This window comes from Anser brachyrhynchus (assembly GCF_964034855.1).
Source record: "Anser brachyrhynchus genome assembly, chromosome: 15".
In the NCBI taxonomy this organism is placed as follows: Eukaryota; Metazoa; Chordata; class Aves; order Anseriformes; family Anatidae; genus Anser; species Anser brachyrhynchus.
This window is the reverse complement of record NC_137733.1, coordinates 14,210,689-14,233,061: the sequence shown is the minus strand read 5'-3', so window position 1 is coordinate 14,233,061 and position 22,373 is coordinate 14,210,689. Positions and strand designations below refer to the sequence as shown.

General features: G+C 51.4%; 1 protein-coding gene across 3 annotated transcripts; it reads left to right on the top strand.

The window, feature by feature from the left end:
- The first annotated feature begins 3,065 nt into the window (after positions 1 to 3,065).
- FBXL18 (F-box and leucine rich repeat protein 18) lies at positions 3,066 to 22,373 on the top strand. Of its 3 annotated transcripts, none has more exons than XM_080557412.1 (5): positions 3,066 to 3,833; positions 5,138 to 5,338; positions 6,241 to 7,781; positions 10,307 to 10,525; positions 20,235 to 22,034. In XM_080557412.1, the coding sequence occupies exons 1-5, from the start codon at positions 3,525 to 3,527 to the stop codon at positions 20,314 to 20,316; spliced, it is 2,352 nt and encodes a 783-aa protein (XP_080413538.1). In that variant the 5' UTR covers positions 3,066 to 3,524; the 3' UTR covers positions 20,317 to 22,034. The 3 variants fall into 3 exon arrangements, with proteins under 3 accessions (XP_080413538.1, XP_080413537.1, XP_080413539.1); XM_080557411.1 differs by lacking the exon at positions 20,235 to 22,034 and adding an exon at positions 22,057 to 22,373 and having other exon boundaries at positions 3,282 to 3,833; XM_080557413.1 differs by lacking the exons at positions 3,066 to 3,833; positions 20,235 to 22,034 and adding exons at positions 3,840 to 4,188; positions 22,057 to 22,373.

Genomic DNA, 22,373 nt, shown 5'->3' with positions numbered 1-22,373 from the left:
AGGTGCAGACACTGGGCCGGGCAGACGAGTTACTGGAAGCACCAGTTTGCGATGGGGGAGGTGAAACTGGTTGGAGCGGGGCCCTAACTGGGCTCATAACCCGGGGTCTTGGGGAAACGGGGCGAGGAGGAGGTGATGGCAGCCCCTGGGGAGGGAGCTGGTGGTGGGAGTGAGGGCAGGAAAAAGGCCAGGAGGCGAGAAGGGATGATGAGAGGGAAACGGGGCGCCAGCCCGTGAGTCTGCTCTCCTGCCTTCGGTCCTCCTGAAGCAGCCACTGACTGCTGCGGAAAAATGCGTTGAGACACAAAGAACCGGAGAGGCGGCAGTGGGGTGGTGGCGGAGAGGAGCAGCGAAACGCCCGGGGCCGAGAGGAGCTCAGGCAGGGAGAGGAGCGGGTGCAGAGAGAGGGACAGCGACGGGCAGGGGAGGAGAGCTGATTTTACACGCTCCAAAGGGCAGAAAGCGAGGTTTTTCTCTCGGTTAACACTTCGTGGGGTTTTCTTTTTCCCTTTCTCACAGCTCTCTCGCTGCTCCTGGCGATCAGCCCCCTGGTAAAACGAGGCCGGGCGTTTTGCAGCCTTTCCCGATGCTTCTCGGACGCGAGGCCGTGGTGTGCACAGCTCCTCCGCAGGCCGCTCCAGCAAGGCTCGGTTTATGCCTCCTTTGGGCCATTACATGCTGGAGAAAAGAATGCAGTGCCGGGCAGGGAAGCCTGCGAGCATTACTCACTGCTCCCGACTCCGGCAAGCAGGGGGGAGCCGGGTGGTTTCCTCTGAGGAACACCAGGCGCTGGAGAGGGAAGAATTTTATTTTTTTTTTAGCTGCAGCTTCTCCATCATTGTGTTTCGGAAGGCTCAGTTCACCCCTTGCCGTTTCACAGGAGTGGGGAAATGCCGAGGGACCGGTCACAGGAAGGGCGGCGGAGGAGTTTATTTAGCCGTGTCCTGGCTCTTGAGGCCACCAGCAACAGGCGAGGCTCAGAGGAGAAGATGTGCAGGGAATGAGCAGTCAGGCTGCTGCCTCCTCCTCCTGTCCAGCACCCGAGGGAGCCAGGGGCTGTGCAGGCACCAGGAGATTTGAAAAGACCACCAGGCCAGGCTGAGCTCCCCCTGTCCAGCTCAGCAGCCGCGATGTACCAGGATTTCTCCGGCTGCCCAGACAGCGGGGCTCGGCCAAGGATGGTTGCAAGCCACCCAGCCCTCTCTCGCTTCCCTTTAGCTGCCCAGGGGGAGCTGGCTCAGCTAAAGAGAGCTGAGCAAACGTGTTTTACGCCCTTTCTTCCCTTAGAGCTCCCAACTTTCGCTCCTGCTGGAGACAGTCGCTGGCACTTCACCTGCAATTAGCTGATGACCTGGAAAGTCACCTCCCTGAGCCGCTTACGGAATCAAGCCACCACCAGGAATTAGTGATGTCCTTGGCAAAGGGGACGGCTGCAGCTCTCGGGATTTAGCCCTGAAGGGCCTCCTTGTGTGGTTGTCTCTGAGCCTTGTCGGGCAGCGCTGGCCAGAAACAGCCCCCCCGGTCAGGGGGGCCCCGTCCTCTCATTAGAGAACATGTGCTGCAGCACTCTGGCTGCATGCAAATGTCCCAGGAAGTCCCAGGGCATTCAAACACAACTCGTCTCCTCGTGGAAGTCCCCTCTGAGGGCACAAAGCCTCAGCTTCATAAAAAAAATGGGCTTTCCGAGGTGTCAGCTCGTGGATGGGACTGTGGCTGGAGGAGGAGGAGTTGTCCTGCTCTTTGAAGTTGGTCTTTGCAGAGGGATTGCTGACCCGGAGCCTGCCCTGACTTGCATTATACCCAGCTGTAATCTACTTTAGCAGGCCTTACCGCATTAAATCGTATCAAGCGCTGAAAACCACTTACGGCAGTGGAGACAGCAGTTCACCCAAGCACACCAAGTGCTCTGGCCACTGGGCTTTCGTCATGCTGACAAAAAAAATGAGCTGTACAGACTGTATCAGTGTTAAGAACCAGGGGAGAGAAATGACCCAAAAGTTTCCCTGAAGAAAAAAAAAATAATCACCAGATCAGTCCGGCCATGAACAGTTAAGAGATATTGTACAGGACACCGTATCTGGATATTAGCACTAGATTTGTTTGTTTGCCCTCTTGGACCGGGACAGCATGGTATGTGCTTGCCTTCTTTGGGCTAAGAAAACTGCATTAGTCATAGATGATCAAAGTCTGCTCTGAGACAGCCCAGCAGTGAAATGAACCTGTCTTCGTGGGAGGTTCCCATGTGCCAACACTGGGACGAGCGTTCCTGAACCAAGGTGCAGCAGGGAAGGTTTCTCCTCTCACCTGCTGGCCAAAACCATCAAGAGAAATGCCAGAGTTCAGCGTAGCTGTTTGCTTCCTTCCTCCTTTACAGCCCATCTGATGTCCTGCTGCCGCCTGGTATTCAGCCTCGTGTCTTATCAACGCCGCCACATTGTTCATCGCTTGGTGGGCCATCAGTCGGAGCAGCTCCTCTTACAACTGCTGGGAGCCTGGGGAGGTTCTTTAACCTATCTCAGATCCCATTCGGGGCTGGCAACAGCCGTCTGGTCCACATACGCCCCAGGACTGGAGGGAACCCATGGCTAGTCCTAACGCAGGCTGCTCCAGTCAGTCTGGCTCTCCAGGCAGGGCTTTTACTCTGCTTACGGGCCCTGCTCTTGATCTTATTTACATTTGCGCTGGAAATGCAGGTCTTTCTCCACCCCGGTCTCTGCTTCCCCCGATGACTGCAAATACGGCAGGTTGGTATTCAGCCCAGATGTCAAACAAGTCAGTCCTGACTGCAGGGCCTCTGGATTTAATTTGACATTATCTTCTATTTAACTGAAACACATGACAAACAAAGCAGGTACCGATTCTCTTATTGAGGCTCTCCCTCATCTAAGGGCTAAGAGGGGGTTTCCTCTCCAAGTCCAGACCCTGCTCACGGGCCTGGAAGCAAAACAGGTAATCAAGACCTGAGGCACTCGATATTTCTAAGCCAAAACGCCAATCCACCACTAATCTCATTCATGGCCATAAATGGCAACAATCAACCAGGAAGAAAGCAGCAACCTATTCATCTTCCTTTGTGGGTCATCTTTAAAACACATTTTCTATGAACAAAATTCCCCAAGCACACACGTAACTGGAAATTCCAGCGCTCTAGTCCTGTCTGTACTTGAGATTTGGGAAGAGGAGCTAACAGCAGGAGTGCTGAGCCAGCGGGTCCCAGTGGACGTTGCTCTATGCAATGGCTGCGCTCGCAGCACCCCCGGGTGACTTCTGCACGGCCCCGTGTGGAATTTGCCTCACACCTGCTGCCGGGGTGAGGAGATTCAGCCTCGTCAGAGCCCAGGTTACGTTCATTGCATAAATGAGCAGTGAGGCTGAAGCCAGCTGGTTTATATAAGGGTTTTGTGGTGCGGGTGGATGCTTTGGAGGGAAGGGGTAGTAGTGATGGCCCCCCCCCCTCTCATTAGGATCAAGTCCTTCAGTGCTCAGGGTGTCACCCCAAGCTGCTCCCAGCCTACAAAACCACTATGGACAGGATCATTTGCCCGCTGCCTGCGCTGAAGAGCAGGGCACTAATCCAGCAAATGCCCCGGAGGCTGCAAAATACCCCGCTGGGGTGGCCGGCCAAGCCCTCCGTGCCCCGTGTGCTGCTGCCGGCTGAGTCACGGCTCGGCGCAGGGCGGATTTTCATTCTGGGAGCAGCCTCAAGGTTTCGTGGGGCGCGGGCCTGGCGTGAGTCAGCCGCTGAGGTGGCGGAGGAGACCGAGAGGAGACACCGAGAGGCTGCCCTGCTCGCTCGCCTCCCAACACCTCAGCACCACCAGAGTCAGGCAGAGGTGAAGAAACCCGCTGCATGCAGCGGGACCGTGCTTAATTTAACCTCAGGGCCGAGCCCTGCAAGCCGGGGACCGAGCCCCGCATCCTCCGTCAGGGGGGCAGCGCCCAGCCGCCACCCCCAGCATGGCGGCGCCGCGCTCAAGATGGCGGCGGGCGGCGGCCGCGCCCTCCCCGCGCTCCCGCCTCAAGATGGCGGCGCGGGGCGGCGGAGGAGTGGCGAGCCGCGGAAGCCGGGTCATGGCAGCGCCGGAAGAACCGTGCGGCGGCCGGGCCGGCGGGGAGCTAGGCCGGGAGGCGGCGGGTTTGAGCGGTGCCCGGTGCGGCGGGGCCGCCGCCATGTTCCGCTGTGGAGAGGTGAGGTGTGGAGGGGCTGCTCCCCGTCCTCCGTCCCTCCGAGCGCCGGTTAACCGCGGCCGGCCCCGGGATGGGGGAAGCCGGGCTCCCCTCAGGGGTTGGGGGTGAGGTGAGCGGGGCTGGAGCCGGCCCCGGGGGTGAGGGGGCTCCCCGCGGGGCTGGGCTGAGCACCCGGTCCTGAGGGGTCGCCCTCCTGGAGGGATGCTCTGTGGGGTTTTCTGGGTGATGCGACGTGGCACCAGAGCACCCCCTTCCCCTTTAGGGGCTGGCGCTGCGTTAATTTCCACTCGAGCTTCATTAAAAGCAGGGTTTAAGTCCAAAACCACCAGCTCGGTGCGATGGGGGGGGGGCTGGGGGCCAGGCAGGGGCCTCTTGGGTGGTGATGGAGGGATCGCGGGGTGAGGGAGCAAAAGGGGTGCTTGAGGGGAGCACAGCCATCGGTGGTCGAGGTTTGGCACAGTTACGGCGTGACGTGTTGCAGAAGAGCTAGGGGTAGTCTGATACTGGGCTGCAGGCTGATTATTTCTTGATACATATGAACGGTTACGTAACTTGTAAGGTTATTGGAATGGATTGCTCTTAGGGGAAAGATGTGGGAAGGGATTGCTGGGTTATATTCTGAAAGAATCAGGGAGTGACGCTTTTCCAGTTGCAAAATCAGTAGCAGAAGAAGAATGAAGGTAAATGTTTTATTTCTTAATCAGTCCACAGCAAAAGAGTGACTGAAGATACTGTGGCTTTGCGTGAAGTTTTGCACTACCTCAGTTTTGTCTTTTAAGGGAGAGGTTTTGGCTTTTCAAGGCGGGTGGGAGTATTTAACGATTCAAGTGGTTCTGTTTTATCTCGCTTTATAAATCCTTCTGAGACACAGGGTATCCGTTTTCTCACAAGCTTTGCTGAAGTCTGTGAACTGGTAGCTTTTCTTTTTTTCTTTTTTTTTCTCTTTCAGGAGCTTGTAAGTGGGGAGAGCGAGGAGGAAAATAATGGTGTCAACCTGATGGAGTTCTCGGATGAGATCCTTTTGCACATCCTAAGCTACGTCCCTTGCACAGACCTTGTCCTGAATGTCAGGAAAACCTGCAGGAAACTCGCGACGCTTTGCCTTGACAAGAGTCTAACCCATACAGTTTTACTTCAGAAAGACTATAAGGTGGGGAGAGTAGCTTGCTTCTTCTGTTAGCTGTGAAGACAAGTCTGACTTCTGAAAAAATGCCAAGAAATAGAACACTTCAGTGTGTCTGCATAAATGTCGTGCTCTTGAACTCTGAAAAAAAAAAAACGCAAACAATAAACTGTTTTATAAAAGCATTTGTTTTGCAGAATGCTTTGTTAGGACAGCTCTGTGCTCCCTTAGTTAGTTTTCACTGATGGTATTTTATATATTTTCTCTGTTCCTGGAGGCTAAAATGAAAGTAAACTTGACTTGCCATTTATAGCTGCTTTTGACTATGGTTGTATGAAGATACCATTTTCCCAAAATATATTTTCCATGCTGTTGTGCAAAGAAATCTATATGAGCAGAAAAACTTGTGCATGTTGCTGTCAGGCATGCAGTCAGCTAAGCCAGAAAATGTATATGAGTTGTGACAAAAATAAAGCTTAGGAATGAAGGGTGATACGTGTTATGAGGACCGTATCGCCAAGTGTAAGCTTTTCTTCTTCGTTTCCGAAAGAAAGCGGATGAAGGAGAATGAAAGCGTTCTTTTAATTTGAGTCTCCATAGATGGATAATTCTGCTGAAATAGTTTTGCTGTTAGAAAAATGGAGATTGTCTTCCGTTCCGCTATCAGCTGCTGAACAGATTTTGGCCTCGCAGTCAGTAATGCAGAACTGCACAGACTGAGAAGCTAAAGGGAGGGTAATCTTAGGAGGCCAAAGCATGGCAGATTAAGTGGTGCTTTAGTGGTTCTTAGGCTGTGCTAGTGTTCCAAGGCCCTTGGATGAACCACATAATCTAAGTGCTAGCCAGTGTCATCCCCATCTTCAGATGGGAAACTGAGTCAGTGCACACTTGCCATATATCTCATTGAATCTGGTTTTGTTTGAGTACAGGTAAACAAAGACAAAGTGAAGCAACTGATGAGGGATATCGGAAAAGAGATTTACCAGCTGAACATGGCTGGGTGCTATTGGCTGCCCAGCTCCACTATTGATCATGTAATACGATGCAAGAACCTGGTAAAACTGAACTTGTCTGGGTGCCACATCACTTCTCTCCGCCTCTCAAAGATGCTGTCCGCGCTCCAGCACCTGCGCTCCCTGGCGATAGATGTAAACCCGGGTTTCGATGCCAGTCAGCTAAGCAGTGAGTGTAAAGCCACTCTTAGCCGCGTCTCGGAATTGAAGCAAACCCTTTACACTCCGTCATACGGTGTTGTTCCGTGCTGCACTAGCCTTGAGAAACTGCTGCTTTATTTTGAGATCCTTGATCGCTCGCGAGAAGGTTTTATGCTCTCTGGGCAGCTAATGGTAGGGGAGAGCAACGTGCCCCATTACCAGAACCTTCGCGTCTTCTATGCCAGGCTGGCTCCTGGCTACGTTAATCAGGAGGTGGTGAGGCTGTACTTGGCGGTTCTAAGTGATCGGACACCTGAGAACCTGCACGCCTTCCTTATTTCTGCCCCTGGTAGTTTCGCTGAGACGGGAGCCACTAAAAACCTCCTGGACTCCATGGCTCGAAATGTACGCCTGGATGCTTTACAGTTGCCCAAAGCTTGGATTAACGGCTCTGGGCTCCTGCAACACTTGAAGTTCAACAACCCTTTCTACTTCAGCTTTAGCCGATGCACCTTATCTGGTGGTCACCTGATCCAGAGAGTTATTAACGGTGGGAAGGATCTTAAAAGCTTGACCAGTCTGAACCTCAGTGGCTGTGTTCACTGTCTGGCTCCAGAGTCCTTGTTCCGAAAAGCAGAAGACGACATTGACAGTAGCATTCTGGAAAGCCTGGTAGTGTCATGCTGCAACCTGAGACACCTCAACCTCTCCGCAGCTCACCACCACAGCTCGGAAAGCGTAGGGAATCATTTGTGCCAGCTTCTGTCCAGGCTAAAGTACCTACTCTCGCTAGCACTACCAGTTTGTTCCATCACGGACGTTGCTGCAAACATGGAAAAGCCTCCCACGCAGTCTAATGCGGTGCCCCAAACGTTTGGAAAGAAAGTCCGGGTGGGCATACAGACGTACCCGAGGAACTTAACGGACCAGGCAAATCAGAAGATAGAGTCTTCGGTGTTCTGGACTCTGATGGGAAGTCTCCGATTTCTGGAAACCTTGGAAATAATAGGGTCCAGTTTTTCCTCTGCCATGCCCCGCAACGAGCCAGCCATTCGGAACTCGTTGCCTCCTTGCGTCCGGGCGCAAAGCGTGGGGGATTCGGAGGTGGCTGCCATTAGCCAATTGACTTACTTGCAGAGCCTCACCTTAGCACAGCTGCCAAATATTATTACTGGTTCTGGGCTCGTTAGCATCGGATTGCAGTGCCAGCATTTGCGGACTCTTTCGTTGGCCAACCTGGGCATGATGGGGAAGGTGGTCTATATGTCTGCTCTCATGGACATGCTGAAACACTGCAAGTGCTTGAGAGATCTCAGGTGAGGGGCTGCCATCGGACATCTCCGTTTTGTTTGTGGAGCTCCAGAAATGGAGCGCGTCTTTGTGTAAAAACTGCAAGTGTTCCTCTTCCAATCGCCCTCTGTTCAAAAAATGGGTCAAAAGTTGCTGTAATGGCTTGAAAACAGGTTATTTTCTTTGCAGAGTTGAGGAGCACAGGAAGGCATCTCGTGCTGTTCTCGAGGGCTCAGGATATGCCTTTTAACCAGTGTTTTAAGTGCTTAAAGTCTCTGTGCTGCAACTGCCTTCCTTTTAGATAAGGAAGAGTGGACGCAGCATATTTGGGAGCTAACTGTCAGGGCTAGGTTAAATGTTACATGCCTTTGCTGACTTTTTGACTTTGTGTACACGTACACCTCTTAAACTTCCAGGATGGAAGAGATTCCTACCATGTCTAGATCGTGTAGAGCCCCATTGCAATATTTTTCTACCTTTGGCTTATATTTTAAAACCACCTCTTTTTTTTTAATTTTATTTATTTTTTAATTTTATTTTTTCCCCCCAAATCGGTTTCAGTTGGTGAAACTGGCAGACCTGTGAGGTCTGGTCGTTACCTATTCACAAAACAGGTCTAAAATGCCCAAGAACAGTAAAAGCAAGGTCATCCTCTCACGGTGCGTGCCTGTGATCACAGTTAATTACGGCGTGACTAAAATCGTTGCTCGTCAGCTGAGACTGGTGTTTGTGGGCATGATCCTAAGCCATCGCACCGGTGAAGGGGTAGCTAAAACCCCTCTTGGTTTTTCCTTGTCTAATGCTTCCCATTTGCAAGAGGCGAGGAGCGTTGGTCTCATCGCAGGGACAGCAGCTGTCAGAGATGCTGTTGGAGATTCGCTTGTTTAATGGCTCGGGTCACGCGCATGGATATTTATTTATCCTTGAGCAGGCTAAATGCCCTTGGAAGAGCCGAGATGCAGGGAGGGAGGCTTGGGCGTGCAGTGCTGCAGCTCCCAGAGCCTCTGAAATGGAGGCTGTGACCGCTGAAGATGGGAGGCAGCGCACAGCCTCCGTGAAGGATGAGCAAGGGAGTCTCCTTGTGACAGCCGGGCGTTTCAGTGGGAGCTGCGGTGGTTCCTTGGGCGAAGCCTAAGGTTTTAAATAGGTTTAAAAGGTTTTTAATGTTTAGCGCTTCCTCCTGATAATGCGCTTTTTTTTCATTTAACTAATTCTCTGGTGCTTCTACCCCTTTTCCCCTCCCCGCTTTCCAGGCTGAGAATTAGTTTCAGAGCTATTCCAAAGCAACATTGTCATCTAGCGAGCGAAAGGCAGTATTGCAAGTGTTTCTAGCTACAGGGATTAACCTAGAAACCTGCTGTAAGGTTGCAGGGGCTTCTGTGCTTTGTCCTAGACTGATAGCGGACCAGTAGCACTGCTGAAAAATTGGAGAAGCTTCCCATTTCCTTAATATCCATTTTGAGCTCTTGCTGAAGGAGCTAGTAGGCTGTTAGGGTCTCCTCAGGCGTTGTAAACTGACCAGCAGTCTCGGACTGAGACTCTAAAACAGAATTTATCGACTGACGGGATTAAGTTGCTGAGATACCCCCGCATGCTACAAAAGCCTGCGCAGAGATTATCCCGATCAGGCTGGGGCCGACAGCTTGTTCCCACCTGCTGGATTAACCTTGGCAGAGCTCTTGGCCCCGCTGACCCAATGACTGGGACTCCCACGTGCTCTGAGGTCCCGCAGTAAACCCGCTCGGAGCAGATGTGCTCTCCTGGTGGCGCCGGCCCCGAGCAGGTTTTGTGGCCTGCAAACTGGTTTCTGCAAGGGGGGGGGCATTCAGGTGTGCTGCTAGCTAAGGCACAGACCCCTCGTTGGGGATATCCAGGAGAGAAAAATCCAATCTCTGCTCCCTGGGCCGAGTATTTAAGGTAAAGGTTGCGTCGATTCTCAATAAAGTAGCGGCAATTCTTTCCCATCCTCTGGCCAGGCAGGGCTGGGGGTGGTCACTGCTGGCTCAGAGGCACGAGGTCCGTATCGCCACGCGCACGTTGCGAGTTTTTCACGCTTGCTTCTCTCTAGGCAGTAAAATAAAGCTTAACCAGATCAGGGGTTGGCGCGCTGGGGCTGGAAGTCCCTAAATCCACATCAGCTGGTAGATGTCAGCCCAGCTTTTGCTAGCTGTGTTTGTCCTAAGACCAGAATCTGCTGCTCAGGTTTCGGACCCACCTTACCCAACGTGCTTTTGTGGAAGCCTCTCAGAAGCAGGCTTACTCGCTGGCATTCTGCAGCGTAGGCCCTTTCTGCGTGTTTGTCCCCCTGACCTTCAGCTCGCATCGTTCGAGCGTAGCTAGCGTGCGGGAGGTCTGAGCTTGCAAAGTCAGGATTTTGTGCCCTACCGCTGGCACCAGCAGGTAGAAGCCATCACGTGTGTGGGTGGAACAGGTTGGGGGGGATGCTGCTTGCTCTGTTTGTCAAACCCCTGTAAATGTGCCGTCTTCTCTCCTGTCTGAAAGCGTCCCAAGCCCGAATTGCCCACTGACTTGTTTCTGTTTACTCCCGCAGGCTGGAACAGCCCTACTTCAGCGCGGGCGCCCAGTTCTTCCAGGCACTGAGCCACTGCTCCTCTCTCCAGCGGCTTTGCATCGTCTCCCGGAGCGGGACTCTGCAGTCTGACGCAGTGATGTCATTCATGGCCAACTGCCTTGAGGTCATCATGTGCCACATGTTCATGGGAGAATCTCTCACCGTCTGCAAAAACCTCCAGCAGTCTATTGTCCGGAGGTGAGTGCGGAAAAGGGGTTGGCGTGGGATTTCTGGAGCTGCTCAAGATTTATCTCCCATTTCCTCGCTTGCCAAGGTTTATACGGCTTGGAGCACTTGTTCTAAGAAGCTAATAGGTACTGTGTAACTGCTTGGCGCATGAAATAGCCTCTTATTTTAATAAGAGTCAATCAGTGAAATATTTGAAGGTATTGTACGAATTCCTGATTCCGTTCCCACCCGCGTTCTCGGCGGTTCCATCAGGGCTCAGCTGAAGTTGTGGATGTACAGCCCCATCATAAATCAAATGGCACTTCTCGTGTAAACAAAACATCTGCCGACATTTTAAGTACTGAGAGGTTTGACCTTGAAGCTTTCCTCCTTTCCCACAAGTGACTAAGATAATTCTTCGTCCTCTAATCACTTGTAAATGTCACTTACTGATAATCCCCTGGTAGTACAATTCAAAGCCTTTTGAAAGGGTTGTTGTGAAGGGTTTTTCTCCGGCGGGGGGAAAGAATTGGTACACACTGCCTTTGCACGTTTGGCAGTTCTTAAATGCATTTTGCTTGGCCCCTTGCAGTGTTCAGAGGCTCACGTGGTGGGAAACGTTTGTGTGAGCCGTGAACTGCATTTGAAAAGAGAGCTTTTAATTACTCCTGGCATTTTGGAATCTAATAGTGGCAGTCGTCTAACAAAATATTTCCCATGCAGCAGACTTCCCATTATTTTTTTTTCCTATAAGGCATTTTCTCCACCTTCGATCTGTTTTCTTTGTCACCTACCGTTGCTTTGCCCTGTTAAGCTCTAACAAAAATTTCAAATCGCACGGCGTTATCGCTGCGTCCTAAGGGGTGCTCCTCCCCCCAGCCTTCCTCCAGCTTCAGACTGACTTATTACTCTTGGCTCGTTTCCGAGGATCGGATCCAGAAGAGCCTATGACTACATTAGCTACCTCTCGAGCTGCACACGGGATTGCTTGTTACAGCCTCTAGAAGGCTCCGTGTTCTTTTGGGGCAGTGACTGTCGGAAACACCTATATGAGTTCCTTGTGATGTGACAGGGATTCCTTGGGTTTGTATTTTTACAGGGCGTCGTATCTGTAAAGTCAGTCCTCGGTTGATTTTGGTAGTGCTTTGAGGATCCTTAAAAAGAACCAAGAATCCACGGTTTCTGGTTTTTATTCTGCCCTCCTCCCTGAGATGCCATTGCAGCACTGGCCAACATTTTAATGTCCGCTTACTGAGCAGAAAAATGCTGTTCTGCAGTCTTTTCCTCCTCTCTTTCTCTGCTGTGTATGGATTCCCACTACATTCTGTACCTCTTAATAATTTAAACCCTGGGAACTTTCCAAAGAGCAGCTGATGCCTCATGAAAATGTTAAAAACTGCTTTTATATTTAGCAACAGTTCTGGCTGTCATGCTATTCCTCTCCTTTTGTATCTTATTAATAGAGACGTTTGTATGAAAACAGAATTTTTGAAGTTGTTTTTTCTGAGCAGAGCATCTGCTCCCACTGCAAATCCTGCACCTGAAGTCATAATCCCCTATGACATTGTAATTGGTGGCTCTGGAAACGATTTTGATGTCACGTAAGATTATGACTTCAGGAGGAGAAGCAGTGGGAGCAGATGCTCTCCTAAGCAACAGAGATCCCGTTCTCATGCAACTGTCTCCAGCAATAACACGGAAGGAACAAAATACAGAAAACGATGTGTAAGTAAAGCCTGGGGTCTTCCGCGAGCCATCAGCGAGCCTTTAACCACGTGGTTTTCCCTGCGATCCTGTTCTCGTCCTTGCGTAAATGCCCCTCCAGATGGGGGTCAGGAATTGACTTTCTCTTGACTGCGTTTTATCTGCTGCTCCAAGGGCAAAGAGACGTGCAGTAAAATCCTTGAGCGAGCTAGTTCATAACTTTAACCTGTGGAAGAGGCTCTAGTTCATACTGCGTGGCTTCCTGTAAGAAGGTGCTGCTTGCACGCCTTTAATCCAAACTTGAAATTGGAAGGGCCCGTCGGGCAGCAAGTTTGAAGTTAGATATCCTGTGCCAGAGTGAAAGAAGGTGGCTTTTCTTTTTTTTTCTTATTTTTTTTTGGGGGGGGGGATGTGTGCAGATGCTGTGTGTGCAGGGAAAACATGAGGGATGAGTGGGAAGGAGGAGGTGAGAGCAGGGAAGGCAGGGCTGCGAGCCTTTCTTTGCTCCCCTCCCTTGGAGCTGGGGGAATGGGTTTGTATTCCTCAGGTCCCTCTGCGGGGCAGAGTCCCTGTTGTGGGGCTGCAGAGATGATCTTGTTTAGGCTGAGAGCAGCCAAGTGACTGCAGCTTGTGGACAAAGAGATAGGGCTGAAATTACCCCCGTTCTCCCAACGCCTCCAGAAAGAAGAAATGGGAGCAAGGGGGGTCCCCTAGGGTTGGGTATATGCAGAAGTTTGCTGCAGGTGGAAGGGCTCGGAGGGCTTGAAAATACCATCCGGTGCCGTGCAGTTCTTTTTCAGATGTGGATTCACAGGAGGGTTTGGCTCGCAGAAGAGGCTGGGACCGATTTGGGGAGAACAGACCGGTTTCTACCACGGACTTGTGCTGGAAGGTGGCGCGTGCACAGGCTGTGGTGATGGGAGCTCAGGTGTTGAACCTCCCGCTCCACACTGATGGCTTAAAGCCTGAGCAGGTTCTCAAACTCTTCCCCTTGTCTGTAAGATAGGATGGCATTATCTGTTTCTGCTCTACTGGCCTGCAAAGAAAGCTGTCCTCGTGCCTTTTAGCCTCGTGACAGCTCTAAACTAGGCCTTGTGCTCCCCAGCTTTCCTTTGGGCAGTCTTCTGGCTGAAGCTCGCTGCTATTTCAGAGAGGTTACTTCTTGTGTTTCAGTCCGTAAAAAGCCTCTGATTCAGTCCTGCCTCTTTTGCAACGGAGCACAGTAAGCGGAAGAGAATTCGTCTGGAGCCCTCATCAGCAAACAAGAGGCTTGCAAGGGCAAGGTCTCCTCTGAGCCTTGGAGAAGACGGTTTCCCTCTGGGCAGATAAATCATTGCAGTGTTCTTCCTTCTTTTTTCTTCTACATGGAGGGGAGGGGTAATCGTCTTTATGGTTCAGGGACATCCTCCGTGCACATGAGAAGGGCCCAGTGTTTAGAGAGGGGCATGCAGCCTGGGTGAGCCGTGTCCGCTCCCCTGATCTGCCTCAGATTTCACATACCACACTGGTCTCGGCTCACAGTTTCTCTGTAAAATGACATTTCTTTCCCCATCACATGGTGCTCAGCTGCTGCCGTACTTCAGATAGCAGCGGATCTAACAACAGTGTTTTCCTTTTTGTGCTTGCACCCTAACTTTGCCAGAGTGCTTAGCTAAAAGCATGTGCTGTTTTTGCTTAAATAACTCTTCTGTTAAACCTATTGCTGTGTCACTTCCAACCCATTAAAATACCACAATGCCAGGACCCGCGGTTGTAGCTCCAAGCGTAACCCCTTATTTTTTTCTGTGCAAAGAAGATTCCTGGAAACGAGAGGTTTTCTTCCTCCTGGGCAGAGCTGCGGTGCTGGGATTCTTTCTAAATGGTTGCAGGGAGCTCCAAGTCGGTGTAACCAGGCGGTAAGAGGAGGGGGCTTGCTTCAAGCGGCTTCCCCCGAGGGTTTTCACGCTGTTATTTTGTGAAGTAGTCAGTAGATGGAGCTGTGACCTACGGAAGGTGTCCCACTACTCTGCCCTGATGTGTTGCATGCTAAATAATCGCGTTTATACGCTTGTATTTCTCTGCCCCAAAAATCTTGCGGGAAAAGGGATTTGGATGGCTTCGGCATTGCGCTGCTACATGGCACGGTCAGCGGGCACCTCACAAATGCGCACAAGTTGCTCTCCCGGCGGAGCTTGCCGGCAGAAAATAGGCTGGAAGAGGGGATGGGAAATGCTTTGGCAAATGTCCCCTTGGCCTCAAGGGCAGATTTTATTTTCCAGTGTGTTCCTTTAGAATTTTTCTGGTTTTACCTTAAGGGTTTAGATAGCTCCTATCCTTGTAGTGATGTCAAGGACTCTGCAGTACCAGACAATACAAGCCCGCGAGCCGTCCTTGGAAAAGATCGAGAAAGCAACAGTTAAATTTAAAAGAAAACAACAAAACCCACCACAAAGCAAACCGAAAAGCCTCAGAGCATTAGGGATTCTTCATACATAAGGGAGAAGTGTCAAGGCGTAGAGGTGAGTTGTGACTCACAGAAGTGCAATTCAAGAGGATTTGGAAGCCGTGGAAGATGGCGTGGTCAGAAAGCGAAAGACTGGGGGGCAGCTCAAGTGCGTTTTGGGGAGCTGGGTGGGCAGCTTGGCTCGCCTGCTCGCATCTCCCGGAGGCAGGGAGGAATCTGGTAGCTGCTGGGAGAGGGGACAGAGGGTGGGATCCTGGTGCAGCATCCCCTGAGGGCTGGCAGCCCTAGCTCAAGCTCTGTGCCTTTGTTTCCCTCGCCAGGCCGGCTACCTGTCTGCAGGAAATGGCTCTGCAAAGTCCCTCTGTAATGCCACGCCTCGGGATCTGGATGACTGAGGGTTAACCAGTGCTGGGAAGTGCAGAGAATCCTAATGTTTTAGGACAATCTGCCTGTTCTGGGGATCCAAGACATGGAGGAAGAGAAATATTAACTTAGCCCTCCTACTTCTGCCAGCGTCAGGTGTGAGCAGCGATTAGTTTGATGTGACTTGCACAATAGGACTCCTGCTACTTTCCAGGAATAGCTATTTCAATCTGAATTAATCTCACTATTCAAGCGTTTGCCGCATTTTATGAATTTTTCCCTGCCTGTTATTTTTTTTTTAAACATGAAACCCTTGGCTGGATCTCTCCTTTCCTTCAGCTGCTGATTCCGGTGCCCTGCGTGGCGGTGACAGCCGTGCTGCTCGCTGCGGGGCTGCAGCACCCTCCTGGGGTTCAGCTGCAGAAACGGGGCTTCCAGGTGGGAGCTGGGGGGTGAAACCGAGTATCTGGAAAATGCTGAGCGAGCCAGTCCTTCTCCTGGTGTTTGGCATTGGACTGAACTATTGCAAATGAATTTTTGCTCACATCAGTGCTGAGTGTGTCCCCCCGCACCTTGTTGCTATTGCTCTGAAAGCCCCTGCAGTTTCTTTTTCTAGTCAACCGATTTATTCTCCTTGTTTGGATTCTCGCCGTGGGCTCAGCCTCAGAAGAGCCCTGTTTGGTGTTCCTTTCCACTTGTGGATGGGGTGGGAGGGGGCTGCTAGGGCAGTCGGGGGGTGCGAGCTCATCTTTGAATTCTGCAAAGCCCTCCAGCACCCTGCTGCAGTTGTATCGGCGCTGCAAAAAGCTGGTATTACCACCCGGGGCTTATTTGAGATTTCCATGCTGGTTTTTGCTTCCCTTTGCCACCTTCTCTTCCTTCTGACCTTGAAAAAGTCCCTCTCGGTGCAGTGCTGCTTTCCTGGGTCCCGGAGCCAGCGCGGTAGCTGCCAATCCCACTCCGCTAGCCTAAGCATGTTGCGGGCTCGGTCCCCGCGTCTGATTGCAGAAGACTTAATGTATCGCTGGGCTGTCGGAGTGAATCATTAGCATCCTGCTCCAGCTTTCATTGTCTGTTTCATTTCCTGCTCTTAGAAACCCCTGAATCATTCCGTCACGGGCTGAATAACAAACTGCATCCTTGTCAGCTCGCCTTACCCAAGAATTCGTTGGCGGGCTCGGCGAAGGCCGACTCCGCTCGGGGTGTGGCCCCGACACCTCTGCTTCTGCCAGGGATGTTGTTGAAGGGTGGGTTCGAATACTTCGCAAGCCGGCACAGCTCGTGGGGCCGTCCCCAGCCTGGTGTATTTGTGTATCTTCTTTTGGGGGGTACTAATGTAGCCCCTTCTTAAATGCATTCCTGTGGCTAACCCGAATGACTCGTTCCAACTAACAGCTCCTGCCTCTTGAAGGGAATTCGGTCCCGAAACCCTCCTCAGGGGGAAGATCGCTTTGTGCACCCAGTGGCTTTCAGGCGGCCCCCTCTTCTCTCTCTCGGCTGGGAAATAAAACCGGAGTAGCACCGTCGTGCCTTCTCCTCGCGCGGGTGTAAAAGGCTGAACGGAAGCATTAACTGCAGCTTTAAAGCATTTCCATAGTAAAATAAATCTAATTGAGCAGTTACTGCAGTTGCTTTTTAATTTGTGGAAGAGATTAGGAAATAACTTTCAGCTTGCTCTGGCAGAGCACTCCCCTAGGACGTGTCCTGGGCGCTCTGGCGTTGCTCCTTGGGTTCTCGTTCCCTCCCTCTCTAATTGTCCGGTCACATTTGACTGATGCAGAGTTCAGCTGGCAAAATAACGTAAGAAACCCGGTCTGGAAGCATTTCTGACAAACCTCAGCTCCCGGGAGAAGTGGTGGAGTGCCATTCGTGCCTTACAGAGGGAAACCACGGTGCAGAGAGGTAATTCCCCTCTACTCGTGGGGTGCATCTGGCATGTGTCGCTTCTTGTCCGGGACACGATGCGGTGGCAGGGGACGCTGCGTTGGAGCTGGTGGCAGAGCTGTGTGCCGCTGACTTCCAGAGTCCCGTCTGTGCCCCTTCTCGGGTTGAAGGCTGGACTGGTGGGGCTCACGGCGAGTGGAAACGCTCTCTGGGGGAAACATCTCCTTGTGTGGAGCTGGAAGCAACCTGAGGAGCCCCAACGGCTTTCCTAGGGGACTTCAGAAGTGTGTTTCTGAGATTAGAAGATGGAGTCTGCTCAACACCAGTGCTTTGCAGGGTTGGAAATGGCTCACTGTGGGCATTTTTACCCCTCTTGAGAGCCCTTCGGGGGCCGGCTGGGTGGCAAGGATGCTCCCAGCTGACAGAGGAGGTGCCTGGGGGAATCCCACCCGCAGCCCCTTTGGTGTGCCTGGAAGAAAAAAAAAAAAGCTCCGTTTTATGCCCTTGGCAGTCACTGTCAATAAGGAGAGAGCTCCTGCAGTTCCCTGGACCTGAGATCCGGGCACAACCGGCGGAACAAACCCCAAGTGTCCGCCTGGCCTTCCCGCAAAGAAGAGCGAAGTGCCTGGCTGTGCCTTGGGTCATGTCCCCTCAGGTCACATCCCTCGGCAGCTGTTCCCGCTTGCCCTGCCGCTTCCTCCCTTCCACCACGCCGTGCTTCGGGGACGGGAGTTTCCAGCCTGGCTCAGGTAGGTTGGCTGAAGCTTCCAAGACAGATGCCACGCTTGAGCTCCCCGCTGCGAGCCAGTCTTCCAGCAAAATCAACCTTACGCCGTGCCTGGCGGAGGATTAACAGGGGTTTTGTGTGCGCGGGTGGAGGAGCTGTGCGCAGGGCAAAATGTGAGCCGGTCTACGTTCTTTTCTCCTGGGAAGCTCGCTCCTGATGGAAGCAACACTCCAGCCCATGTGTGAAGTCTAAGAGGAGGAGGGAGGGGATATGTGGCTGCAGCAGAGATTCAGTTGCTGCGGCGAGTCGTGCAAACCAGAGTCCAGATCTGCTCGGTCCCCTCTGCTTTGTTCCCCCAAATCAAGCTTCTCCCGGTTTCCTTCCTTACTTTTCCTTTCTAGAGCCTCTTTTCCCATGAGCTTATCTCAGTTTGTGGAGTTTAAAAATCTGGCCTCCATCCATTCCTGCTACGTTGTATTTCCTCGTTTTATCTGGGGTGAGCTTCTTTTGTTGCCAGTGCTCAATTACACCACCCCGCGTGCCCTCGCCACCTTGCCAGCAGTTGCGAAGTGGGATGTGCCGAAGCATCTGAATTTAGCACAGGGCTTTTCTTAGGTTTCTCTGGAAATCGCAAGGGGAATTACATCCTTCGGTTCCGAACACTGCCTTTTCCCATCCTTAGGAGTAAGAGGAGGTAAGTCTGAGCAGCTCCTGAGGTAGCAGAGCTGTCGTCTTCTGGGCATTTGTGGCGCAGACAGATACAGCGGGGCACAACCCACGGCTGCGGGCTGCCTGCTGAGGTTTTCCTCCAGCTTTGGGCTGCCCTTTGGCCATGTCAGCAGGTGGAGTTCGGGGACTCGTTGGCTTCCTCTCCAAAGAGCTGTCTGAAAGCACACACCGGGAGTGTTTGCCAGGAGATAACTGCATTCCGGGGAGCGACTCTTTTGTCTTGCTAAAACTGTGGAAATCTGATTAAAGTGCGGACCTTGCTCTAGACTTTTTCCCTTTCTTTTTGACTTTGTCCCTGACCTACATATTGCATCCTGCCACGCTGGTTGGAAGTAATTGAGACCGTAGTGGTAGGCTATTTACCAAGCTGTTCACTTGAAAATAACCTTCCTGTGTCCAGTCCACACCTGTTCTGGGATAATTTTGGAGGCAAATAACCGAGCGCCGTTAACCCTTTCAGCTACGTGCAGCCTGTTCAAGGTCTGACCGTAGTGTGATGTTACACCAGCGTTGATGCTGGGAGGAAAGCAGGCTACGCTTTGATATCTGTTTTTCAGCTCCGTGGACGATTCCAGCCAGCTGCTGCAGCCAGGCCCACAAAGCGTCCAGATCCCAACTGGGATTCTTCAGAGACCTCCTTGTAAATGTTCCTGCTGCTGGATGTTGGTTTGGTGTTGTGTCTGCTGAACCAGAGGCTATGGCTGGAAAATGTGTGCAGGGGGGGTATTTTCTTTGTTATCCCAGTGGTTGTTTCTGATTAAAGGACATGTTTTGAAGGGGCTGCTAGTCAGTTGCCTAGAAAACTTGCTTTCATTTAATTAATCGTGATGAGTTTAGTCTGGAGGTTTTGTAGGAGAGAGCAAGTAAGCGTATCCTTGGCTTCTTTCCCTCGGAAAAAAGCAGGGTTTCATGCCTGGAACTGCAGTTCTTTTGTCTTCCCAGGTCGATATCCCTCTCCGTCCTTCAGGTTTTCATTTTACAAGCCACGCGCTTGCAGGGGTAGATCCAGTTTGAAGTCCATCCAGGTGTGGAATGAGGAAGAACCGTCAAGAAGATTACAGGAGCTATTCTGCAACTCATTAACTCGATCTCTTCCCCTTCTTGTTATCTCCTCCCCGCGCCCGGGGCCTTTCGAACTAGTGCTCTAAGTGCTTCTCACTTAATCTAGCCCACCTGGACAGGTGTACGAAGAAAGGAATTGCCTTCCGGGGACGGACTAAAGGAGCATAGGTTGCAGAGGGAGTCTGCTTTTGGGAACTGCTAATCCTAGTTTAACATTATGACAGCTGCTCGTTAAAATCAGGGTGTTTTTTAACAGGCAGTTAAAGGAGAGGCTTTGCACGCACATTTAGCTGAGAATAATAGCGAGCCATGTGCATTTGATTCTTTTTTTCTTAAATCACGCAAATTGTACATGGAAAGAATTCTCCGGCGTCAACTTGCTGGGGTATGGAATTTACAAGGTTTGCAGTAACGTACAGCTTCCTGTTGAGGGGGAGAGAAAATCACAAAGCTTTCTTTTTTTTCCCCTTTTTTTTGTTGTTAAGATCAAGTTCAAACCTCTTCTATAAACCCAGCCTCTTTGGAAGGTATACTTACTGCGCTGGGGTTTTTCAGTTGTCTTGGTGGCAGGTTGTCGTGTAAACTTGTCTAGGTTCTTGTTTTTACAGCTACATGTAAGGGCTGCTTATAAACTACGATTTTGTATATGGTGAGAAGGCAGCATGCGGATCTGATTTGGGAGTGTCTATATACAAAGAAAGAAGCAGAGGTTTCTTTGCCTAGGAGGGGGCGGGTTACGGTCAGGAAGGCTGCATCTCATGAAGATCGCTGTTTCTTCCTAGCTGAACTTCAGCAAACTCGGGCTATTAACGTGATTTTCTCCGCAGGACTGTGGTGTTGGATAAGGAACGTGAAGAGCTGAGGCAGAGGAGGGACTATCAAAGAGACATTTGCTGTATTTTTATGTAATTGCACCGCAGACTTTACCAACTGCCTCCCGCATCAGCGATGATTTGCTGCTTGGTTTCTTGTAGTGCTGGGGAAGTGAGAAACTGCTCAGCTCCTACCCAGGCCTCGAGACCCTCCCAAGGAGCGGTGTCCTTTTCCGCCAGCCCTTAGGCGTGAGGCATGAAGGGCAGTCAGTGATGCAGAAAGATAGAAAATTGCCCCAGGTAGTTCTGTTGCTGGAAATCCTTACTCCTGCGGCTACTTAGGTTCAGGCAAATTAATTTAACCCACCAGGACTAAGCAGCTGAACTCGGTATGGGAATCCCTGTGCAACATTTTTGGCAGCTCTACTCCAAATCATTTGTGCACGGAAACATCCTTGCTGTCTCCCAGGAAATGCCAGCCTCCTGTAGCCTTTTCTTCAGCTTCTGTACTGCTAGCACTTGGGATTTTCCCGTGTGTTTCCAGCAGCCAAATCGCCAGCCATCTCCTCTGCTGGAGGGAAACCTGTCCGTCTCAGTGCTAAAGATGAGCTTCAGACACACATCTGAGTAAGAGGAGCTTGTTTAGCAGCCGTCCCTTCTCTCGACCCAACACAACTCGTTTCAGCCTCGAGGGACTGATGCTGCCAGTTTGACTCTGCCTCCATTAGAGTGACACCGAGCTGGCCCTTGTCACACGGTTCAGTGGAAACAGCTTGGTGGCACGCTGCTAATAGTCACAAGTGTTTTAATCTTAAGGGTGTAGCCCTTAAGCTATAGCATAACTTCCTTCCCCCCTAGCTCTAAGAGGCTGAACTCTTTTGTTGTGCTACCCCGAGCAAGGCAATTTCTCTTCTCCCACGTTCTCTTACTGGGCTGCTGTTACGCAGTGTACTTGCTTAATAGGGTCTTGGGCTTTTTTATATGGCTCTTTATGCATTGCATAAATGGCTTTGGTTCTTGCTGTCCTCTTCCTCTGCTGCTCCTCTCTCATGCTGTCATATCAGGCCTCTCACTTGCAGGGTCTCGGGTTCTCAGTGTGCACACCAGACCCAGCGTAGAGATGTTGGCAAGAAGAGCTGGGAGGACAGGAGGAGCCTGCAGGTTTTTCTAAGAGGAGACAAAACCACTGGGGCTGCGGATTTAGAAACGAACCCAGAATTCAAGTGGCAAAGAGGGATACTTACACGTGTTGGGGGCAAACTCACGTAGTGCTAAGGCAGGTTTCTGCCACTTGTGTTAAAAAGGAGGCTGTGTGCGTGTGTGTGCTCTGAAATGCTTATCTGCAGATCTGAGCTTTCTAAACTTACCTGTGCTCTAATTGCAGAGTGCAGACTCTGCATGCAGAACAACCGAGCCTGAAGCGATGATCCCATGCCCTGCCCCGAGGGAATGCCTGGCACTGCTCTGGCCTGATTTTTTTTTTAACAGCCCTGCAACTTGCTGCTGGTTTGTAGGTGGTTTAAATCGGTGTCACTGGGTACCCTGCTCAGCTGGGATCTCAGATTACCAGTACGTTGTGATTTTCTTAAATTTTTTTCTCCCTCTTCATGTCAAGCTTGTGTCAGCTCAACAGATTCTCTGAAAAGGGTGCAAGCCCAGCCTGTGCTCCCCATCGACACACACAGAGGAGAGAGGGAGACCCTGACTTCCAGCTGCCCCCCTGCCCCCTCTGAGCACCCTTTCTTGCCCCCACCGCATGGTTTTTATCCACTCAATCCCCTCCTGTTTCACCGGAGAATTAGTATTCCTCCTGGCTAATAACCTGTGTCTGATTTAGTTTCCAGGCGGACCGCCCCGCGTTAAATGTCGTCATTTTCCCTCTGCTTCACGAGGACTTGACGGAGGTCATCAGAGATGTCCCCATGAGGCACTTGGATGAAATTACCTTGTTTAAAAGCAGAGTGGCCGAAGAACCCCCCAACCTGTGGTGGTGACTGGCGCAGCATGGCAAGGACGCTTGGAGGGAACACGTGAAATAGCTTCTCCTTGGCCTGGATTTCCCCATCTTCAGCTCCTGGCCACCTCGCTGGATGCTGTACAATCACTTTAAGTAGGTGCAATTGCAAAATAAATAAAAAAAGCTGTTCCTTCGCA